Source organism: Arvicanthis niloticus, chromosome 20 (genome assembly GCF_011762505.2).
Source record: "Arvicanthis niloticus isolate mArvNil1 chromosome 20, mArvNil1.pat.X, whole genome shotgun sequence".
Classification (NCBI taxonomy): Eukaryota; Metazoa; Chordata; class Mammalia; order Rodentia; family Muridae; genus Arvicanthis; species Arvicanthis niloticus.
Window position 1 is genome coordinate 28,300,947 of NC_047677.1, and position 20,277 is coordinate 28,321,223.

General features: G+C 44.3%; 1 protein-coding gene across 2 annotated transcripts in view; it reads right to left on the bottom strand.

Moving 5' to 3' along the window:
* The window catches only part of Tet1 (tet methylcytosine dioxygenase 1), a 65,271-nt gene that overhangs the window by 33,438 nt on the left and 11,556 nt on the right, over nucleotides 1–20,277 (bottom strand). Inside the window, exons 1-2 of one of the 2 annotated variants that reach the window (XM_076917127.1) lie at nucleotides 18,084–18,633; nucleotides 17,799–17,852 (exon numbers count right to left, since the gene is read on the bottom strand). Coding sequence is in view for 1 of the 2 variants with exons in the window: in XM_034523721.2 (XP_034379612.1) it covers nucleotides 17,799–17,852 (54 nt within the window). In the remaining variant the exon portion in view is untranslated. Of the gene's footprint in view, nucleotides 1–17,798; nucleotides 17,853–18,083; nucleotides 18,634–20,277 lie in introns of those variants that run through there. The other variant, XM_034523721.2, reaches the window with a different exon arrangement.

Below are 20,277 nucleotides of genomic sequence, written 5' to 3' on the forward strand. Positions count from 1 at the left end.
TGCACTCAAAGGAACCTAGTGCAGTCAAGATGGCTTGCCAGGTAGAACTGCTGAGAGAGCCTGGCTTTGCCAAGACACAAATACATAACTAAATGTAATAAAAAATAAGAAAGGAAAACACAATCGGGAGAGATGCCGACACATCATCCACGTTTTTATGGCTCCATGTCACAGTCAGCGAGGTACAAGGCAGCATCCTAGCACTCCTGCTCAACAGAGGAGTCAAGAAGGTATGGTATTCATACTTAGTGGGAGTTTTAGTCAGCCTAGAAGACTGACTGGATCAACACTTGCTGAGTTTCACTGAGTCTGTCATGGATGCCTGGAACTTAAACACGATACTCCAACATAAGTGTTTCTATATCTATGAAACGTATAATCTCTGATATTCAAAATGCTTCACCTTAGGCCATATTAACATTTGAGTGGCCTCAAAGTCTGGGTAACCTACCCATCCCCTCCCTTCAATAGCTGGGCTCACAGGCCTGTGAGGGCATACTGAACACAGAAACCAGTAACTAGAAAAGAATAGCCATACTCAGTAGGGCTACTCTCAGTCACACCTACCAGGTGCACACAGACAACAGTGGGAGCAGGATTCAAAGCCCAGCCCAGAGCTAATCTGTGTTGAGATACCTAATTCAACTGCACTAGCTCCCTAAATCAGAGTTTATATTTAGATGCTGAAGGCTCAGCATACTTGCCAGGCTGCCCCACCTCACCCCCCTCACCCCAAGATTGGATTATGTGGCCCAGTGCTGACATTAGAGTTGAGTCAGGTGACTGGGCTATTTATTTATTTTACTTGCCAGAGCTGGGAGGGAGCCCTGGGTTCCCTCCGCTAAGACACACTCCAAACCTTATTCTCCTTTTAAATGTACCTTAAGCATTCCTCGAGATTTCAGGATTTTGTCTTCTGACAAGTCTTGTCCTAATGCTCCTCCCCCCCCCTTACCCCCCACCCATGGCATTCTCCAGCAGGATGAAAGATAACCTTAGGGTTCCTTGAAATTCCACCCTGAAAACCATTGAGTAACTGGCACAGAAACCTGATGGATGGTACAAGGAACCTCGACGGTTTGGTCTTTCCATGTATTCCCTTGTATTTCCTCTACAGTCCAGTCTCCAGCCAGTTCTACCAATGCTCCCTTAAAGGAGCTACTGGGGCCCTTTCCATTCCTGCTTTCTAAGAACAGAAGCCCCACCAAATAGAGATTCATGCACAAGCCCTGGGTCAGACGGTTGATGAATCCCCAACAGAAAAAAACAGTGTTTTCTGAAGCTCCAGGTTCTCCCTTGCTCCTTTGCACAGGCTATGTGTTCAAGTTCTTTCAGCATTGAGGACTGAGGTAAATCCCAGTCCAGCCAGCATGATGGAGATTGAGGCAGGAGAGTACCAGGAGTTTAAGGCTTTCCCAGGATAACATGAGAGTATGACACAAAAATTCAAAGCAAAACACAATAAACCCTCAGGGCACAAAATTGTGGTCCCTCACTGCAGAGACAAAGAGAAGTGGGTAGCTACAAGCCCAAGGTCAGCCTGGTCTCCATAGACAATTCCAGACCAGCAGGGGATATTCCACCTGACCATCCCTCAGAAAACAAAACAAAAAAAAAGCAAATACAAAAGAAAGAAAGAAAGAAAGAAAGAAAGAAAGAAAGAAAGAAAGAAAGAGGCAGACTGACAAAGACATGCTGATGAGAAACACCTGGAATTAATCTACATCTCATTCTAAATCAATATAGTCAAATAGGATTTCAGTATGTAATCAATTAAAAAAAAAAAAAACTATCAGATTTTACCTGAGAATGGACTCAGCTAACCTCACACGTAAATGAGAACCCCAGTGAACTGTTGAACTGATAGGTTTCCTTGAGGACAAAAATAAACCAATTCACACCAAATTAAAGTATAAAGGCAGGTTATTGGAGGCAGCTCTCAGATGGGTTCACAGGTCCCAAAGAACTTGTTCTGGAAATCACCATGCAGACAGGGAGACAGAGGAGAGGGGGAAGAAAAAGATCACAAGAATGCAAGAAGGGAGAAATGCAGAGAGAGAGAGAGAGAGAGAGAGAGAGAGAGAGAGAGAGAGAGAGAGAGAGAGAATGTCTAGATGATACAGTGAAGAGCCTCTGGGGAAGCCCAGGACAGGACCTAGGCTGGAAAACTCAGGGATATGCCAGCCATGCCCTGTAACAGGTAGAGGCTGAGGGATACTGGGAGAACCTAGAGGCCAGGTGCACTCTGGTATGTTAAACAGGCTCCTCAGCCTCTTATCCCACGTCTGCAATCCAACATGAACTTTGGATCCACCTCCAAACACTGGGATCGTAACCATGGGTCATTTTATGTTAACACTGGGAGTCAAACAGGGCTTTTCGGATGCTAGACATAACAGTCTACGGCCGAGTGTCATTCATCCCAAGGAGCACGGAGCCTGTGATGCTCGCACTGTAACTTATACCTTGTGAGCATCTCACACACCTGATGCGTGGAGGTCCTCTGACCTCCACCTATCTCTCGTGTCATATAGCATGTAGTTTTGTTGATGTTGTTGATATGCCGGGCATATGCCTTTAATCCTGGCATTGGGGAGACAGGTGGAACTGTGAGTTTGAGACCAGCCTGGTCTACAAAATGAGTCCAGGACAGCCAGGGCTAAAAAGGACGAAACAAAATCCAAGTAAACAAATCTCAAAAACAAAGTGAAAGGCAAACACACACACACGCGCACACACATACATACATACACACATACATACATACATACACACACATACATACATGCATGCATACATACATACATACATACACACATACATACATACATACACACACATACATACATGCATGCATACATACATACATACATACACACATACATACATACATACACACACATACATACATGCATGCATACATACATACATACAGGGCTGGAGAGCCTTCTCAGCAGTTAAGAGAACTGTTCTTCCAGAGAGCCCAGGTTTGATTTCCAGATCCTACGTGCTGGCTCACAAATGTGGTACAGACATACACGGAGGCAAAATGCCCATACACTTAATATACCCCAGTGGTAAATACACACAGTATTTTTTAAGGATAAGATAGGGATTGGGTGTGTCTTAACACATGGACCAGGATGACCGGGAACTTGTACCTTGACACGTACAATTACAATACATAATTACCCTAAAGCAATGTTAGTTTAATTACAGGAACATGAAAACATATATTCTTTAGTATCATGCTCTGAACCACTTAAGTCTGAGAACAGCCTGGGCCACAAGTGAGGCCGGGTTGGCAGTGTGGAGGAGGGGAAGGCGGTTAGAGATGCACAGCCCACTTGGTGGAATGATGGCCCGCCTAATGTGCACCAAACCCTGGATCCAATCCCCATAAACCACGGGTGCTGGCCGGCCTATGCCTGTAATCTCAGCACTTGGGAGGTGGAGGCAGAGGCAGAATGACCATCAGGATCACTGGGACATCCTCAGGAGCCTGAAGTACATGACAAGTCAAAGCCGGGTTGTGAATTCCCTTAATTCTCATGGCAAGCACCTCACTCAACTTTGATGTTATATAATCGGGGAGCCCGTGGAGGTTAGCACATAGTTGAGGAGGCTTTTTAATGACTCCGACAACACACTGCTACTCTGCTCTTCTTGGAACAGTGCTAAATGGGTTTTTCGGGCCAAATCCAGAAGTCTTCTGGTGTGCTGCCAACCACGGACACAAGGGCAGCAGAAATGAATCAAACCTTCAGGACCACAAGTTGTTGGCACGACGAAGCCTCAGCATGTGCTGACTAGCAATGCAATCCTTCCTCCAAAACCCCTTGGTATTTTATCTGGAAGACTAGCTCAGGTCCAGGCATATCAGCTTGGGATGCAGCTGTCACATAGACAGTAGAAGCTGATTTAACAACCAGCAAAGGGCAGGGACCTTTGCCAGCGGGGAGCACAAGGCTAGGTGATTTAACCACATAGACTCCTTCTCAAGATATCCGCATGGCAATACCTCCCAAAGGAGCAATTGCTGGGTATTGTTTTTCTAAAACTCTCAGGCCCGGGATTCTAAGCCCTGAAGTGAGATTCAAAACTAAAATCCAGCCTAGGAGAATTGCTTGTGCTCTTAATGCCAGCACCCCATAGGCAGAGGTGGATTTTAGTGAGGTCCAGGACAGCCAGGGATGCAGAGAGAAACCCTTTTTTTTAAGAAAGCCAAAAGTATCAACCAGCAAAAACAATGATTGAGTTTGACACTATAAGCCATGAATAAGGAAGTTTGTGTAAGTACAGTACATAGTTACACATACATGTAATTAATAAAATCCAGAGCTAAAAACTTACAGTAAAAACAATCCTACTAGGGACTAGAGGGAAGGCTCCATGAGTAAAGATGACCGCCACCAAGTATGAAGACCTCGGTCAAACTACTAAAGAGTGTCCTCTGATCTCCACATGTGTGCATGCACGAGTGTTCACATAAAAACACACTCACACGTAAATAGAACAGATGAATAAGATGTAAAACAAACGATAAACCCATGGAACCATTACAAGGAAAGCAAGATCTGGCTCAAAAAACCAGGTTCGTGGATTCGTTGCAGTAACTGGGTACTGCACAGTTGTAGTGGCTGTGGACAATAAAGGCTGAAATTCAGAGAAAGAACCGAGGGGAAGGCATTTGAAATGACAGTAAGTAGCAAATCACACTGCATGCACTTGGGATTATAAAAACAACACAAGAGCTGGTAAAAAGAGCCTGTTGTTCTATGGAAGATCTGGGTTCAGTTCCCAGCACACACACACACACACACACACACACACACACACACACACACACACTTTAAAACCCCAGCACTTTAGAGGTGAAACTAGGAGGAGCCGGTCAAGACCAACCTATGCTAAAATAGACCCACTCTCAAAATGGCAGAGCAAGGAGTGAAATAGTCCCATCACGAATTCTACAAAGTCACCTTGACCTTGAGACATCAAAATAATGGGAAGCCTCAGATCTGATCCCCCTTGACATTGAACTATATAGCAGGCTGCATCCAGTTCCTCACTAATAGCTGAGATGCAGAAGAATATCTTATGCAGAAGCATTGCTCTGCAAGTGGGAAGCTGAGTAAGTTATCAAGACTGAGAGGACCACGTCTACTCTAACTAAGTGGTAGGAGGGACTCTCTTCCTCTCTCTCTCCCTTTCTCTCTCAGTAGGAGGTGAGGCTATCCTGTTAGCCCCCTAACCCACACTTCCCTTGCAGCCTACTGTGGTAGAGAATGGAGACCTGGGGTTTATTTCCTAATCCTATCAAAAAAAATCAACAGCACAGATAGGAATGGTATTCAAAAATCATTTTGAATTTTTGTGAGTTTGAGGCCAGCGGTCCATCCCTATATAGACCACTCATAACCCCAAACAGAGACGAAGAACAGAAAAATTGTCCTCTAATCTTCATACCTTCGCATGTAGGTCACCTCTGGCAAGGAAACTACTTTTACAAAGAAGCAAGATAGACAAGCCAATATCAAGTGTATCCCCTTTCTCTGGCTTCTTTACAAAAAGATGTACATCTTAAATAAAGCCTGGGGCAGTCGCTCCAAACCATAAACCCAGCTGGGGAGGAGGAGGTGGGACACTGAGCTTCAGGAATGCTTCTGCTGTATACACAGTGAGTTTTAGGCCAGCCTGGACTACATAGAGAGCACACAACTTTTCTCAAAACAAAATCTAATAACCCAACTGCTGCTCTTATTTAGCCAAGCCTGGTGGGTGGCTCTACCAGTAGTCTTTAGAGTCCATAGCCGAAAGAAGGCAAACAAAGCAAGGTTATCCTAGGAGTCACAGTGACAGCCTATTTTAATAAGAAAAACAAATTAATCACAAGAATTATTGAGGAAAAGTGGGAAAAAAAATCCTTTACTGAAAGGGATTCCAAGGGAGAAAAAAAAATCCAAAAATCATTCATACCCTCATTCATTCACTCATTCATTCATTCATTCAGAGCTAAGGTCTTTTGTAAAGCTAAAACAAAAACAAAGAAACAAACAAACAAGCCACCAGGAGCTACATAAACAGATTTCAAAACAAAATTTAAAATAGCAAAATACACTACAGACAATTGAGTTTTAAGATGGTATTCTAGAACCACACTGTGAGGCAGGTGTGACAGTTCCTAACTATAACCTAGCATTCATGAAGTGGAGGCAGGAGGATGGTGTAATCAGGGCTACCCTGGGCTTTGTTGACAAAATCCTCTCTTGTAACAGAGAAAAACAACAAAAATTAGCCTAACCCAAGCATGGTGGCAGACACCTGTGGCTGAAGCAGTTTGGTTACCGCAGAAGGAAGGCTGCCTCAAGAGATAAGCGGGTCTGTAGAGATTTCCAGGGTGGCCAATAAGAGCCTGTGTCTAAATAAATAAAAATAAAAAATAAAAAAATAAATGAATAAAAAATTACAAATAATAAAGATAAGAGTTAGCACCAGAAGAATCAGGATTTTGAAGCCCACTCATTGTATGGTCAGAAGGGTCACATAAAACCCTGACTGAAAAACAAGAAATCCAAAGCACACAATGGGTTAAGGATCAAAATGATGCAGCCCGGCTTAGAATGACTAAAAGGCAAAAGAAGTGCCAGGCCCCACCGTTCGAAAGGCTGTCTAGCAACTGAGACTCATGACTGCCAGCGGAAAGCCGTGATGTGCCGGAAAGCCGTGATGTGCCGTGAGTCAGCAGCTCCACCTCCTTCTATCCAGGACAAGTGAAAGCATATGTTCTGTCCCTCCGCACGTAAGACCTGAATAGAAATGCTCTCAGTAGACTCCTTCATAGTCCGGAAAGAAATAATTCAGATGTCAATCAAAAGGAAGGATGGATAGACAACATAGTGTATGTAACAATGGGACGCTGCCCAGGAACAAATCGATGTGGTGAAAACAAGAGGAAACTGCAGGAACTGTCGGTGGCCTCACTTTAGTGAGGAGGACAAGAAGAATGACTTCGGATTAAGAAACTGTTCTTAAAATATGACATCAATGGCTCAGTGGTTGGAAAACACTTTTTCTCACTGAGGGTCCGCACGGTGGCTCACAGACATCGGGAACTCCAACCCCAGGCAATAACATCCTCTTTATCCCTCCAAAGGCACCAAGCACACATGTGGCACACACTTGCAAAACACTCATACACACTTAAAAAAAAAAAAAAAAAAAAAAGCTCAGGCCACAGCCTGGCATGACTGCACATGCCTTTAATCTCAGCACTCTGAAGGCAGAGACAGGAAGCTCTGAGTTTGAGACTAGAGCCTGAGACTAGTGGGGTCTTTGTGTTCAGAAACTATCTCCAAAGCCCCAAGAGGTAAATGACATAAAATAAAATTTAAAACCCTGGTCTGGATGTGAGGTGTGAAGGAGAGCATTGGTAATACCACCAGAGTCCAAGAGAAGGCACTGGATCCCCGGGGGGGCTGGAGTGGATGTGAGCAAGGCAGCTGACAGATAGGGACTGAGCTGAGACTTGAGCAGGAAGCGCTCGGAACAACTGAGGTGGCTACTTCTCTGATTTCCTTTTCTTTTAAGAAAGAGAACTGCCGTATACCGCAAGCTGGACTTGAAATCCCAGTCATCCTCCTGTCTCATCCTTCTAAGTGCTCCATTAATAAATATACAGCAAGGGACAAGATTTGTACGATTCCATTTATATGAAATATCTATGAGGAAACCCCACAAGACAGACAAGTTAGTACCCACTGAGGGTTACAGTAGATGGAAGAGCTGCAGGCAGCCAAGAGCAAAGGTGCTGGGGTGATACAAACAGTCTTAAACCGATTGTGATGAAACAAATGTGAATATAGTAAAAGCTATGGGATTGTGTGTGTGTGTGTGTCTGTGTGTGTGTCTGTGTGTGTGTGTGTGAAGGAGAGTTATGAATTGTATTCTAATAAAGGTAGCAAGTAAAATGGCTTCTAGTACACACCTATAATGAAGGTGAGGGTCCAACCTAGGCTACCTGAGACCATACTTCAAAACCAACAAAACACTGGTCTATCAGGTACCCTGGCTAGAACCTGTAATCTCAATACTTGAGAATCGAAGGCCAAGATGATTGCCCCAAGTTTGAGGACAGCTTCACCAACACAGAGATTCCCAAGTCCATCATCAATTTACTGACCCTCTTAAAGAGGAAGAATTGAAGGAGCCAAGGCCTTTCTGCAGATAGAAACCAGCAGGTGTCTGGGCATGGTGGTGAACACCTTAAATCCCAGCAAACCCAAGGCAGAGGCAGGCTGACATCTGTGCTTTCAGAAACTATGAAGCCATGCTGGGATGATAGAAATGATTAGTGTTTTATTTTGTATTCATCCGAATTGATTGGACATTGTATTTACAATCTAAATTTTTCATTGTATGAAATGCATTCTCAAAAAAGATCATTCCACCTGCAAATCAAAGTGAACAACATTTTGGTTTGGGGTTTTTTGTTGTTGTTTGGTTGTTTGGTTGGTTTTTCTTGAGCCAGTGTTTTACTGTGTAGCCCTGACTGTCCTGGAACTCATTCTGTATACCAGACTGGTCTCGAATGTGGTGATCCACCTGCCTCTGCCTCTCAAGAACTGAGATTAAAGATATGCACCACTATTGCCTGTTGAGAATATCATTTTATAATAATGTAAGTTTCAAAATTACTGAGTTTTCATAGCAAAAAAAAAAAAAAAACCCATAAATATATCCAACTATAATTTGGCAATAAAAATAAAATTCAAATAGCAATGACATTAAAAGGAATGCACAAATACAACATATGTATGCTTGAGATATATATATATATATATATATATATATATATATATATATATATTAGTTTTGAAATTTTTCCACAATAGCTGGGTGGTGGTGGCACATGCCTTTAATCCCAGAACTCTGGATGCAGAGGCAGGTGGCCCTCTGAGAGTTTGAGGTCAGATTGGTCTACAGAGTGAATTTCAGGACTATCAGAGCTACAGTGAGAAACTGTCTCAATATATGTCACATCACAAATGTATGTATGTATATATGTATGTATGTATGTATTATGTATGTGGTCAGACTGAGGACTTGATCTTCTATTTTCCCAGCTGAATTAATTCCTTCCTTCCTTCCTTCCTTCCTTCCTTCCTACTTTCTTTCTTCCTTTCTCTCTTTCTCTCTCTCTTCTTTTCTTTTCTTTTTTTTTTCTTTCTTTCTTTCTTTCTTTCTTTCTTTCTTTCTTTCTTTCTCTTTCTTCTTCTGTGGTACAGGTGAGATAAGACAAGAGTAGCTGTGCAGACAGGCAGATAAGAGAAATATGAGGTCCATGTCATGTTCCACTGTCTATGATGCCCTGTGGGCACCTGACTGCAGCTTGACTTACAGTCAACACTAAAGAGCCACAGGCTGAGGGGGTGACACATGCCTGGAATTCCAGTCTCAGACAGTGTGAGAGGAATGGTGTTACCAGACAGAGGCCAGCTTGGGCTCTGACCCTGTCTTGAAAATAAATGATGTTGCCAGGCATCGTGGCAAGCGGATCTCTGGTCTGCATAGTGAAATCTAGGGCTATGTAGAGATGCTGTTCCAAATCAATCAATCAGTCAGTCAGTCAATCACACAAACCTAGGGCCTTGAGCTTTCGAGATGTTCATTCTACCACTGAGTGACAACCATGCCCTGTCATCTATCTACTCTCCAGAACTGACGATGTTTGCCATTTCTATGCTTGTAAAACAATATCCTGTCCCCTGCCACTGTTACAGCGGCTGCTTACTCCATTTGTAACTGTTGCAAATGTTGCTTATAGCTCAGAATGAAGAAAAAAAGGAAGCTAGTGACTGGGGGGTGGGGGGATTGATGCCAGGAACAGTCGGCCGGTAAGGCCTAGGCCCTACATAGTAGAGAAAGAAAAGTGATTGACAGGTAATCCCCTGGCTTCCATGAAAACATACAATTTAAATAAATATAAGGTTTCCAAGAAAGCTTCATCATTAAATACACAAAGCAATAATGAAATGATAGAAGCCGCACAGATCTAGCAAATGAGAATTTGGTCTAGGAAATGAGAACTGTATTATTTACACAGAAGGTGCTAGGATCGAGGACGGAGATACTGGAGCATCCTGGTCTGTTAAGAACAGACTTTGAACCAGACAGCACCTCCTTTGTATACAGCAAACACAACAACAACAACAACAACATCGGTTCCATCACTTAATCTGGCCGTGCTGGTGAATGCCTTTCATTGCAGCACTAGGGTGACAGAGGCGGGTGGATCTTTGAGTTTAAAAGCCTGGTCTACGGAGTTTCAGGACAGCCAGGACCATACATAGAAGCCCAGTCCTGGGAACAACAATCACAGTAATAATAATAACCGAAAGCTATTCTGAGCTGTGAGTACTGGTGCACACTTTTAATCTTAGCCATAAAATGGCCCAGGCAGAAGGATTGCAGGTGCAAGAGAAGCCTAGGCTACTAGGACTGACTTAGATGTACAATGAATGAACCTCTGGGGGGGAAAGAGGGAGGGAGGGAGGGAAGTGAGAGAAGGAAGGGAGGAAGAAAGGGAGGGAAGGAGAAAAAAGGGAGGGAGGAAGAAAGAAAGGAAGGGAGGGAGGGAGGGAGGGAGGGAGGGAGGAAGGAAGGAAGGAAGGACAGAAGTAAAGAAGCAAAGGGACAGAGATGGTTCAGAAATGATTCCCCACAAGTTAGTCTTTGACCTCCACAACTTCAAGGTGGAGCATACAGCCACAAACAATACAAATGTAAATTGTGACCAAAGACATTCTATTACAAACATCTTTATAATTTGAAGATAAACTCAACAGTGTAAATGATTAACAAATATGATTTGTGTGTCTCACAATTGAGTATATTATAATAAATGTGAGGAAAGTATAGACTAGGGAAAGTGGACCTGAGTATCGTGGATGTGGTACTATCTGAGCAAATACAGGGACGGGAGAGGGTAAGACCCTAAGGTGTTTATTGTGCACGCATGCCTGGAACACTAGCACTAGGAGACATGTGGCTTGGAGACAGGCTGACTCTTAGAGCTCACTGGCTGGCCAGCCCAGCCAATCTGTGAGCTCCAGGTTCAATGCCTGGAGTGGAGGGGGTGGGGGGAGTAAGATGCTGAACATAGACTTCTAGGCTCCACAGATATAGTTACACACACACACACACACACACCCCACATACACACGGCATACACAGGCACACCACACACACACACACACATGGTATACACAGACACAACACACACACAGACACACAGACGCACACACAGACACACAGACACAGACACAGACACACACACACACACACACACACACACACACACACACACACGTTTTGGTTTTGAAAAAGCCTGAGGGAAGGTTTCCCGCAGCCCATTCAACCTTACTTGCCTTGTATGAACTCCAATTCTCTGCAATAATTCCTGGAAATCACAGCGTGGGCCCAAGGCTGGTTTACAGCGTTGCTAGCCTGGCTCTCAGTGGGTTGCCAGGCTGGCCCCAACCTCAAGGCACTCACTCATTCACTCCCAGCCTTTCCAAGGCTGGATTACACGCACATGCCACCAACACATGCAGTTGGACCTGCATCTTGGCTTATTAGAAATTTTCACATTGCAGAGATAAACAAATGGCTGGTTTAGTGAGAATCCAGCCCTAAAATAGGTCTGATCATTTCTATGCAAAAACAATACATTCCAGTTCTAGGTATGCAAACCAGAAGCCCCATGTGTGCCTGTGAATGGACTCGGCTGCACAGCAGCACATGGGATTAACTCTCTGTGCCAAGCTGAGAAAACTGAAATCATCACACAAAACCCTCTTCTGTGGTGAAATTATCCCCTCTTAGCCTTGCACCTCATGTGTTTGCATATGTGTGTAGATGTGAATGTGTTAGTTTTTATAACAGGGTCTCATGTAACCCAGACAATATGCAACAAGACAGATAACCTTGAAGCTGCTGTTTCTGCCTCCACCTTCTGAGTGGGGGGAACAGAGTGCCAGGCTTACAGTTGTGTGCCCCACATATGGGCTGTGAGGTTTCGGAACTGGAACCAGAGTTTTGTTCACACTTAAACAAGTACTCTAGGGACTGAGCTACATCACCAGCCAACTCTTGTCTCTTTTTTTGGAGATAAGGTCTCAACTCTGTAGATCAGGTTGGTTTCTTCCTGTTTTCAACCTCCATAGTAATGGGTTTCATCACGAGGCCCAGCTAAGTATTTCTTATGGATACTCCCATCAGCCTCCAAACTTCTCTCTCACTAGTTTCTTACATGCAGAAGTCAGATTTCTTGCCCAGAACTGTGGACTCTATAGCAAAAAATTCAGTCAACAGAGAGCAAGGTCATCTTGTCAACTGTTATCTTTATAATCTGGGAAGTCTGGTCAGTTAAACACACATAAAGCCACTATGGCCTTTTACCCATCCTTCCTTCCTTCCTTCCTTCCTTCCTTCCTTCCTTCCTTCCTTCCTTCCTTTATGATTTTGAGACAGGGTCTAGACAGCCCTGGCTGTCCTAGTACTCACTCTGTAGATCAGGCTGGCCTCAAACTCAAGAGAACTGCCTGGCTCTGCCTCTCAAACCCTGGGATTAAAGGAGTGAGCCTCAGCTGCTGCTGCCAGCGCTGGCAACAACCCTCACCTCCACACTTCCTTTTAAAAATATGAATAGGCTGGAGATAGCTGGGTGGTTAGGAACACTACCTGCTTTTTCATAGGACCCCAGGTTCAATTTCCAGCACCCACATGGCAGCTCTCAACTGTCTGTAACTCCCTCACACTGGCACACATGCAGACAAAACATACATGCACAGAAAATAACAATGTTGCCATAAATATGTGTGTGGGTGGGGGTATCCTTAGTTATTCTATAATTATGTTGCATGTGAATAGACTATTGGGCTTCAAAAAGAAACAAGGTATCAAGTCTATGTACCGAAGCCCTAGAATACATAGTAACAATTGACAAGAGACGGAATTAGTGTCAAAGTTACAACTGAAAAACTCTGCATCCTGTTTCGGGACACTATGAAACAAAAACCTAAAAAGCACCACAGTCTTCTTACTTCCTTTCCTTCCAAGCAGAGCACTCTATAATTTATTCACCTGTTTTCTAGCTTTCTGGCTTGCCTTTTTTTTTTTTTTTTTTATTTTTTTTTTTTTTTTGTTAGCCTTTAATCTCCTAGAGAGCAGGAAACACATTGGACTGTGTGGACTCGCACTCGCGTACGCCATCGTTTTGTTGTACATGAAAATCACATACCTATTATTGGTTACTATAATTGCTCAGAAAGAAACCTTCACGGAGTATTCAAGTAAGGCAAGAGAACAGTTCCCAATATTCTGAATATTGCTCCATTCAAGATCCCACATTCACATGCACACACCGTGCCTTCTGCTAGTGTGACAGAAGCACTAATGTCCTGTTCCCCACCCCCATTCATATTTTCCCCTTATCAGCATCATCAAGGAAGGCACTAAGAGGAGGGTTGATTCAAGATCACTTTCGCAGAGCTGCCTCTGCAGACGGCTTCCTGGCTCACCATTCCGTGACATTTCTCTATTTATTCACCCCATTGGTTCAAAACTGAGACTACTTTAATAAAATCTTCTAGCCAAGTACTAGCAAGTGTCTCTTTGGCAACAAAGGAATAGAGTCCAAGTGATGACTGTTATGTGTCCCTCCTCAGAGTACCCACTTGGATTTAGACTTACTAGTGAGCTGGGAAAATGGCATAGCCTGGACTTCACCCCCCACCCCTGCCCCACTGATGTTACTATTTCCATTATTCTGGTTGGGGTCATTTTGAAAAGACCACCAAGTTCTCGAAAAACCAAACCAAACAGAACACCCAGTTATTTCTTTATTCTTCCATAATTTCCTCCATATGTAATATCCTCTGATCACACCTGCCATGTTAGCCTCCTACTGCCCTCCTCATCCTGACATGCTCCTTCCTAGTCCTTTTTCCTGTGTGCATTTGGGGGTTGAAGGACAACTTTTGGAAGCACATTCTGGGGGTTGAACTCTGCACCCCACGTGCTGGTATTACAGTTATAAACCAGCAGTGGCTCAAAGTGTGTCTGTCTGTCACAAGTTGGCTCAAGCCTCAAGTGGTGATTACAGACATCTGTCACCCTGGGAACCAATAAATAACAGGGGACATGGGGCTAGACATATGGTTCAAGTGTGCTTGTTGCTGTTGCAGAGGACCAGGTTCCATTCCCTGCACCCACATGGTAGTTCACAAACAACTGTAAAAACCAGTTCCAGGGAATCTAACTTCTATTCCGACGTTGACAGGCATGTGCAAAAGCAATGGCACACACCTTTAATTTCAGCACTCAGGAAGAAGAGACACCTGGTCTACACAGCAAGTTCCAGGCCAGCCAAGGCTATATAGTGGGACACTGTCTGATGAAAAGGAAGGGTGCAAGTGAGCAAAATACAGTGTTAAACACTCTGTGGACACGGATGGCCCAATGAGCAAACTGCTTACTGGACTAGCATGACAACCCGAGTTCAGGTCTCCCGGACACACTTGAAATGTCTCTCCCCAGTGATGGAGGACAAGAGGAATCCTTGGGGCTTGTTTGAGGTTCAGTGAGAGACCCTGTCTGAAAAGTAAGCTAGAGGGGAATTGAGACAGCCACGTGACTGGGGCTTCTGGCCTCTGCCGATGCTTGTACATTATAAACATGCATGCATACAAAACGGAAACTCTAATGTATTACGTACAGTTACTTATGCTGATTACCTTTTTCAAAGATCAATTTAGATAAGTAATGGAATCCAACTGGATCAACTAAGGTTGTTTGCTTGTTTTTTATTGTTTTGTTTTGTTTTTACTAAAGAATAAATGAACCCAGGCATGGTTGCTCATGCCTTTAATCCCAACACTCAGCAGGCAAAGACAAGTGGATCTTTATGAGTTCAAGGCTAGCCTGGACTACATAGTAAGACCCTGTCAGAGAGAAAAAGGAAGTAAGAAGAAATGAGATGATGCAAATTGGACTCAACTGGTCCTGCATCTGGACTCAGGGATTGCCATGGTTCAGAGTAGGATACAACGTAACATACAGCTCCCAACCTCCTTGTCATCAGATTCCTGTCTAACTACCTCCTAGATATGTGAGGATGGAAAAAAAAATGGAAATCAGTCATTTGCCCCTTCATCATGACAGGGGACCTGGGATATTTGAAGGTCTAAGGGGTCAGGGTGAACACACGTGAATCAGGTCTTTGACACAATACAACCTTTTCAAAAGAGAAATAAGACAGGAACAAAATCCACCTGTAGAGTCCCATCATGGAGCCCTGCATAGGGGTCTAGCTCCCAATGTCAAGCTGAGAGCGTTATACACTATACCTAATCCTGCATAGCATGCCAAAGAACTCCTGGGTTATGAGGCTATTTCCTCTAGTTGAATTTTACACACCTCTGGGGTTCAAATCTGAATTAGTACTACTAGTATGATGCAGAGAAACAAAGCTTTCTTTCTTTTAAGATTTTTTTTTATTTTCATCTTTGTGTATGGATATACACATGACAGGATGCTAAAAAAATGAATAGGATTAAAAATTGTCAAGATACTTTAAAAATATCTAAAATTAAAAAAAAAAATTCTTTTAAAATTCCATCATTAAACACATTCAGTTTGGCTAGAAATATTGGCTCACGTTGGAAATTCTGCATTTAGAAATTTGAGACAAGACTATCTGGAGCTTGAGGTAAGAGAGCAACTTCCCAGGCCTCCCTGTGCTACATGGTAAAAACCTTGTCTTAAAGCACAGAAAACAAAACAAAACAAAACTCAACAACAACAACAATCCAAAACAACAAACAGGCTGTTGGGGCACACACCTTTCATCCCAGCACTCAGGAGACAGAGGCAGGTGGATCTCTCTGAGTTAGGGCACCTGCCACTCTCCCCTTTCCGCCAGTGACTCATAACCACCTGTAACTGCATAGCTTCTACTGCCCTCTTTTGGAGGTCATGTATACCTGCAATCACTTGCACATACACAGAAAAATAGAAGACATTCAAAATATCATTCCTAGCCAGGTGGTGGCGGCACATGCTTTTAGTCTCTGCACTTGGGAGATAGAAGCAGGTGGATCTAAGTTTCAGGCCAGGCTGGTTCAAGGACAGCCAGGGCTACACAGAGAAACCTTGATTTGAAACTCACCCTACCACCAAAAAAAAAAAAAAGTTTATTCTAGAAAATAAAAATAAAAAAATTGTTTTCGTTTCTTGTCAATTCCCTATTCATCAACAGATACCAACTACAGAGACCTCATCATAAGCAAGAATTCAGTCCTGCTTGCTGGGACAGAAGAAATTAGGCCACCACAGGGTCATAGTCTATTCCATGAGTCCAAAAAGAAACATATGCTGCATTGCAACAGGTGACAGGAGACAAATAGACTAACAAAAGTGGCAGGATTACAGGCAATACAAGGATTTAAGTCAGTGATGGTCTACAGTTGGCAGGTTTAAAGGTTACCAATGGACGGATCACATGAAGAAAAACATAAATTGGTTTAATGTACCCTACAAACAACCCCTACTTGATTTGCCCTGGCCTCAGGAAAATGCATGCCAAACAGTCATACTCATTCCACAGAGCCTACCACTTCACTGACTGACTCTGTGGTCAATTTCTAGTAAGCACTTCTTCTTTGATGAATAAATGGTCTTGCCCTCGCTGTGTGCACACGGGAAACAGAAACCTCAAGGCGGTCGGTGAAACCAGCAAGCAAGGCAATGCCTGGTTCTCAGTGCCAGCATTTAAAAGTCACACACGGGGGCAGCAAATGAAATCATGAAATCGGAATCTGCCACGGTTCAGTACGCCGGAGGGCTAAAACTTTATTTGCTGACACAAAGCTACAGTTACATTTAAATCCTTTTACATTAAACACACAGAATGATTCTGGAGACAGGTGGTTCCGCCGCTTAATATTTCCTCTACAATGAAAACGATTGCTAACATTTATAGATTGCAGTGTAAAAGCTTTAGAGATCTTAACCTGTGAGCAATGCAAGGCTAAGGCTAGCCTCGAACTTCTTGTGAGGCCATAGGCTTTTAAATTAACTCTTCCATACCATCACAAAACTGCAAACAGATCCCGAGCTAACAAGCAAATCAGGTTACTGCTGAACTCTCAGCATGCAGTCTATATGAAGTACGTAAAACATGCTGATTCCTTACATCTATGGCAGCCAGAATTAACTATAGCATAGTGAGCGTTTCACATTAAGCAATTAGAGTTTAACTTAAGGTGTCAGTGCACTTGAAGTTGAACTAAAACCTCTAAGGTCATTCCCCCCTCCCCCACTCCTAAGAAAATGATATATCAGATTTTCTAGATGTTTAAAAAAATATTTTTAAATTACAATGAATCATAGCTGTCAACATAATGTCAACTGCCATGGGGCTGATGTCCACAGGGTGCAGCCTACAGATGCAAGTGACACAAAGGGAGCTGGAGAGGAGAAGGGATTATTCAACACTTTGCATATAAACTTTTCCTTCTGTGCAACGTTTATAAGAAGCTGCAAATAAAGGATGCTAATGTGGACCGTAATGGGGGGAGAGGGGAGGAGGGCAACTCTGGCTGAGTGGAAATTCATGTAACCACTGACAACCTGGGAGAATCAAAATCCACTGTATGTAAATTCACCCTCAGAGGACAGAAAAACACTGTATAAAATGGAAAAATACATATAGCATTTCATCAAGAGGTGATTACCTTTAAAACTTTGGGCTTCTTTTCCCTCTGGGGCCTCTTGTTTTCTTTTGTAACCTAAAATTAAAAAAAAAAATGAAATGTGAGCCTCCATTTAAAAATATATATATATATATATCAGCTCCCACCCTCCCCACCCCGCCAAAAATTTTGCTACTTCTCTGAAAAAAAAAAACAAAAAACAAACTACTTATATCATTTAATACCATCAACATGTTAGTCAGACCCTGAAGAGCTTATGCAAAATGTATACTTTAAAAGTCACTGGAAAGAAAAACAACCAACAACCTTGCATAAATAAAGATGGAGGGAAAAGCCCCTTTCCCCCTAAAAGTCTGTCTTAATTAGCCTCTGCATTCTTCACGGCGAAGCCCACGAGGTAGCCATCTTGCCTGCTTCTGCAGAGGAAGCCTCCACAGAGAGCAGCTCTGCAAACTGCTTTTGGTATCATTATCATGGTGTTTAAAGGCAGCCCTGGCCTGCCAGCGCTGTAGACGTGCTGGGCATGCCTTTTGCAAAAACAGCCCCACAAAGAGTGCAGCCAATGGCAAGGCAGAGCTTAGAGACTCCAAAGTGATCTTCGCAGCCTAGCACTATCCCAGACAAAGGATCTCCTGTGAGGCTGGGCTCTCACCACAGGACACAGGCAGCCACAAGCTGCGACATGGAGTTCTCTGCAGAGGATCTGGTCGCCGCCACTGAAATCACCGGAGGCTTCTGCAAAAGACAATGTTCTCAAATCCCCCAGGTCGCCACCATCGGATCGATGGCGGATTCTCCCTAAGCAGGAACCTCTGGGTGGCACCAGGGCAGGTCGGCGCAGGGAGGGGCGCGCTACTCTGTTATCACCGGGCAGGAGATAGCCCTGAGCCAAAGGGGGCATCGGGGCTCACAGCAACCCTGGAAGGTATTGTGCATTTTGACTTTATAAGGCAAGGCTAAATATTGGCGATATTGAAGGCAGGGAGGTTAAGTGAGGACAGCGCAGGCTCAGCTGTTGGGCTGCGTGTCTCATTCCTGGGAACCACACCTCGGTGCAGCCCGCGCTTGGCCTAGAAACAGCGATTTGATTTCTGTCAATAAATGTCCAACGACAAAGTCGGACTGAAAAATGACAGTCAGCCACTTAGAAGCGAAAAGGGACAGGATGTGGACAGGAGAGGGGGGTGGAGTTTTTCAAAATACACTCGCCACTCTCTCGGCGACTACAGAGATGGAAGACTATGTAAGCTGATGACCTTCAGTGCCCAGAGAAACCCGCACCTTACCAGAAGGCAGACTCCAACCTGAACCTGTGAGGGGGTGGGGGGTATTTCTGTCTCCTCTCCTCCCGAGATCAACTGCAACCAAGCCTCCAACTGGGTTCCCAAGTTGAGGCTTCTGGCACACTGGCTTAGTGGTCAACCAGTCACTTCCCCAGGAGTTGAACCTGAGCCCGTATCGAACATCCGCGCGCGCTCGTTAGCTCCATCACTTACACACACACACACACACACACACACACCTGGACTGCACCCATGCTCAGTGAGTGGTAGACTTGGGGAGCTGGCACCACATGACACCTGCCAGTCTCCAGAATAGGCAGGACCAAGAGCTCCTGCGAGCTCCCTTGCGTTTGCTGTAACAGCGGCAAAGGCTCTAGCGGCAGAGAGGACCAGAGTAGCTGTGGCAAGCTGGGCTGGCCCAAGGTCACTGCCAAAAAGCTGTACAAGGGACTGATCACAGCCCGTCACAGCCACCTTGACAGCTGCACAGATCTTGGGAAGCAAGCCCAAGCTCCTGCCTCCTGGGGCCAAAGTTTCTGCAGTGGATTTGCAGGATTGGCAGGATGGCTCGTCTGGCTGCGAGGCCAAAAATGGGTTTTCCACTTGCAGTTGGATTCGGAACAGATTCCCACAACCAGAACTCGGAACAGAGTGAGGGCCCGGAAGGCCTGCGTTTCGTCACCCTCCGTTCTGAGGGTTTCAGGCTGCCGCTTTCCCGTGCAGCATTTGTTTTCCCGTTTATTTCGTTATTTATTAGTACTTCCGCCTGAACCTAGGTACTTTTGCACGCTGAGCAAGTGCCTACTAATGAACTACATCCTTCCCTGTTCCCAGATCTCCTTACACCATCCTCCAGACTGCCCTGCCCTGTACAAAATTTTTAACTACTTCACAGATGGGGCAGCGGATGGATGGGATGGGACTTCTGAAGGTAGACACGGTGACGGTGACGGGAGAGTTGACTGACTACTGCCTCTGGAGGCTGAGGCAGGAGAATCAGCTAGAGTAAGATCCTGCTTACTGGGTCTTACTTGTGCATACTCTACCTATCCCTATAGCTGTATGGAATTCATCTTTTTGTTAAATATTTATACGGAAACCAAGGGAATCTGACCTAAACCATAACACCAGTGCAAATACAGCAAACACAGAGAACTGCTATGGACCCAGAAGTAGTGGCTCACACCTTAATCCCAGCACCCAGGAGGCAGAGGCAG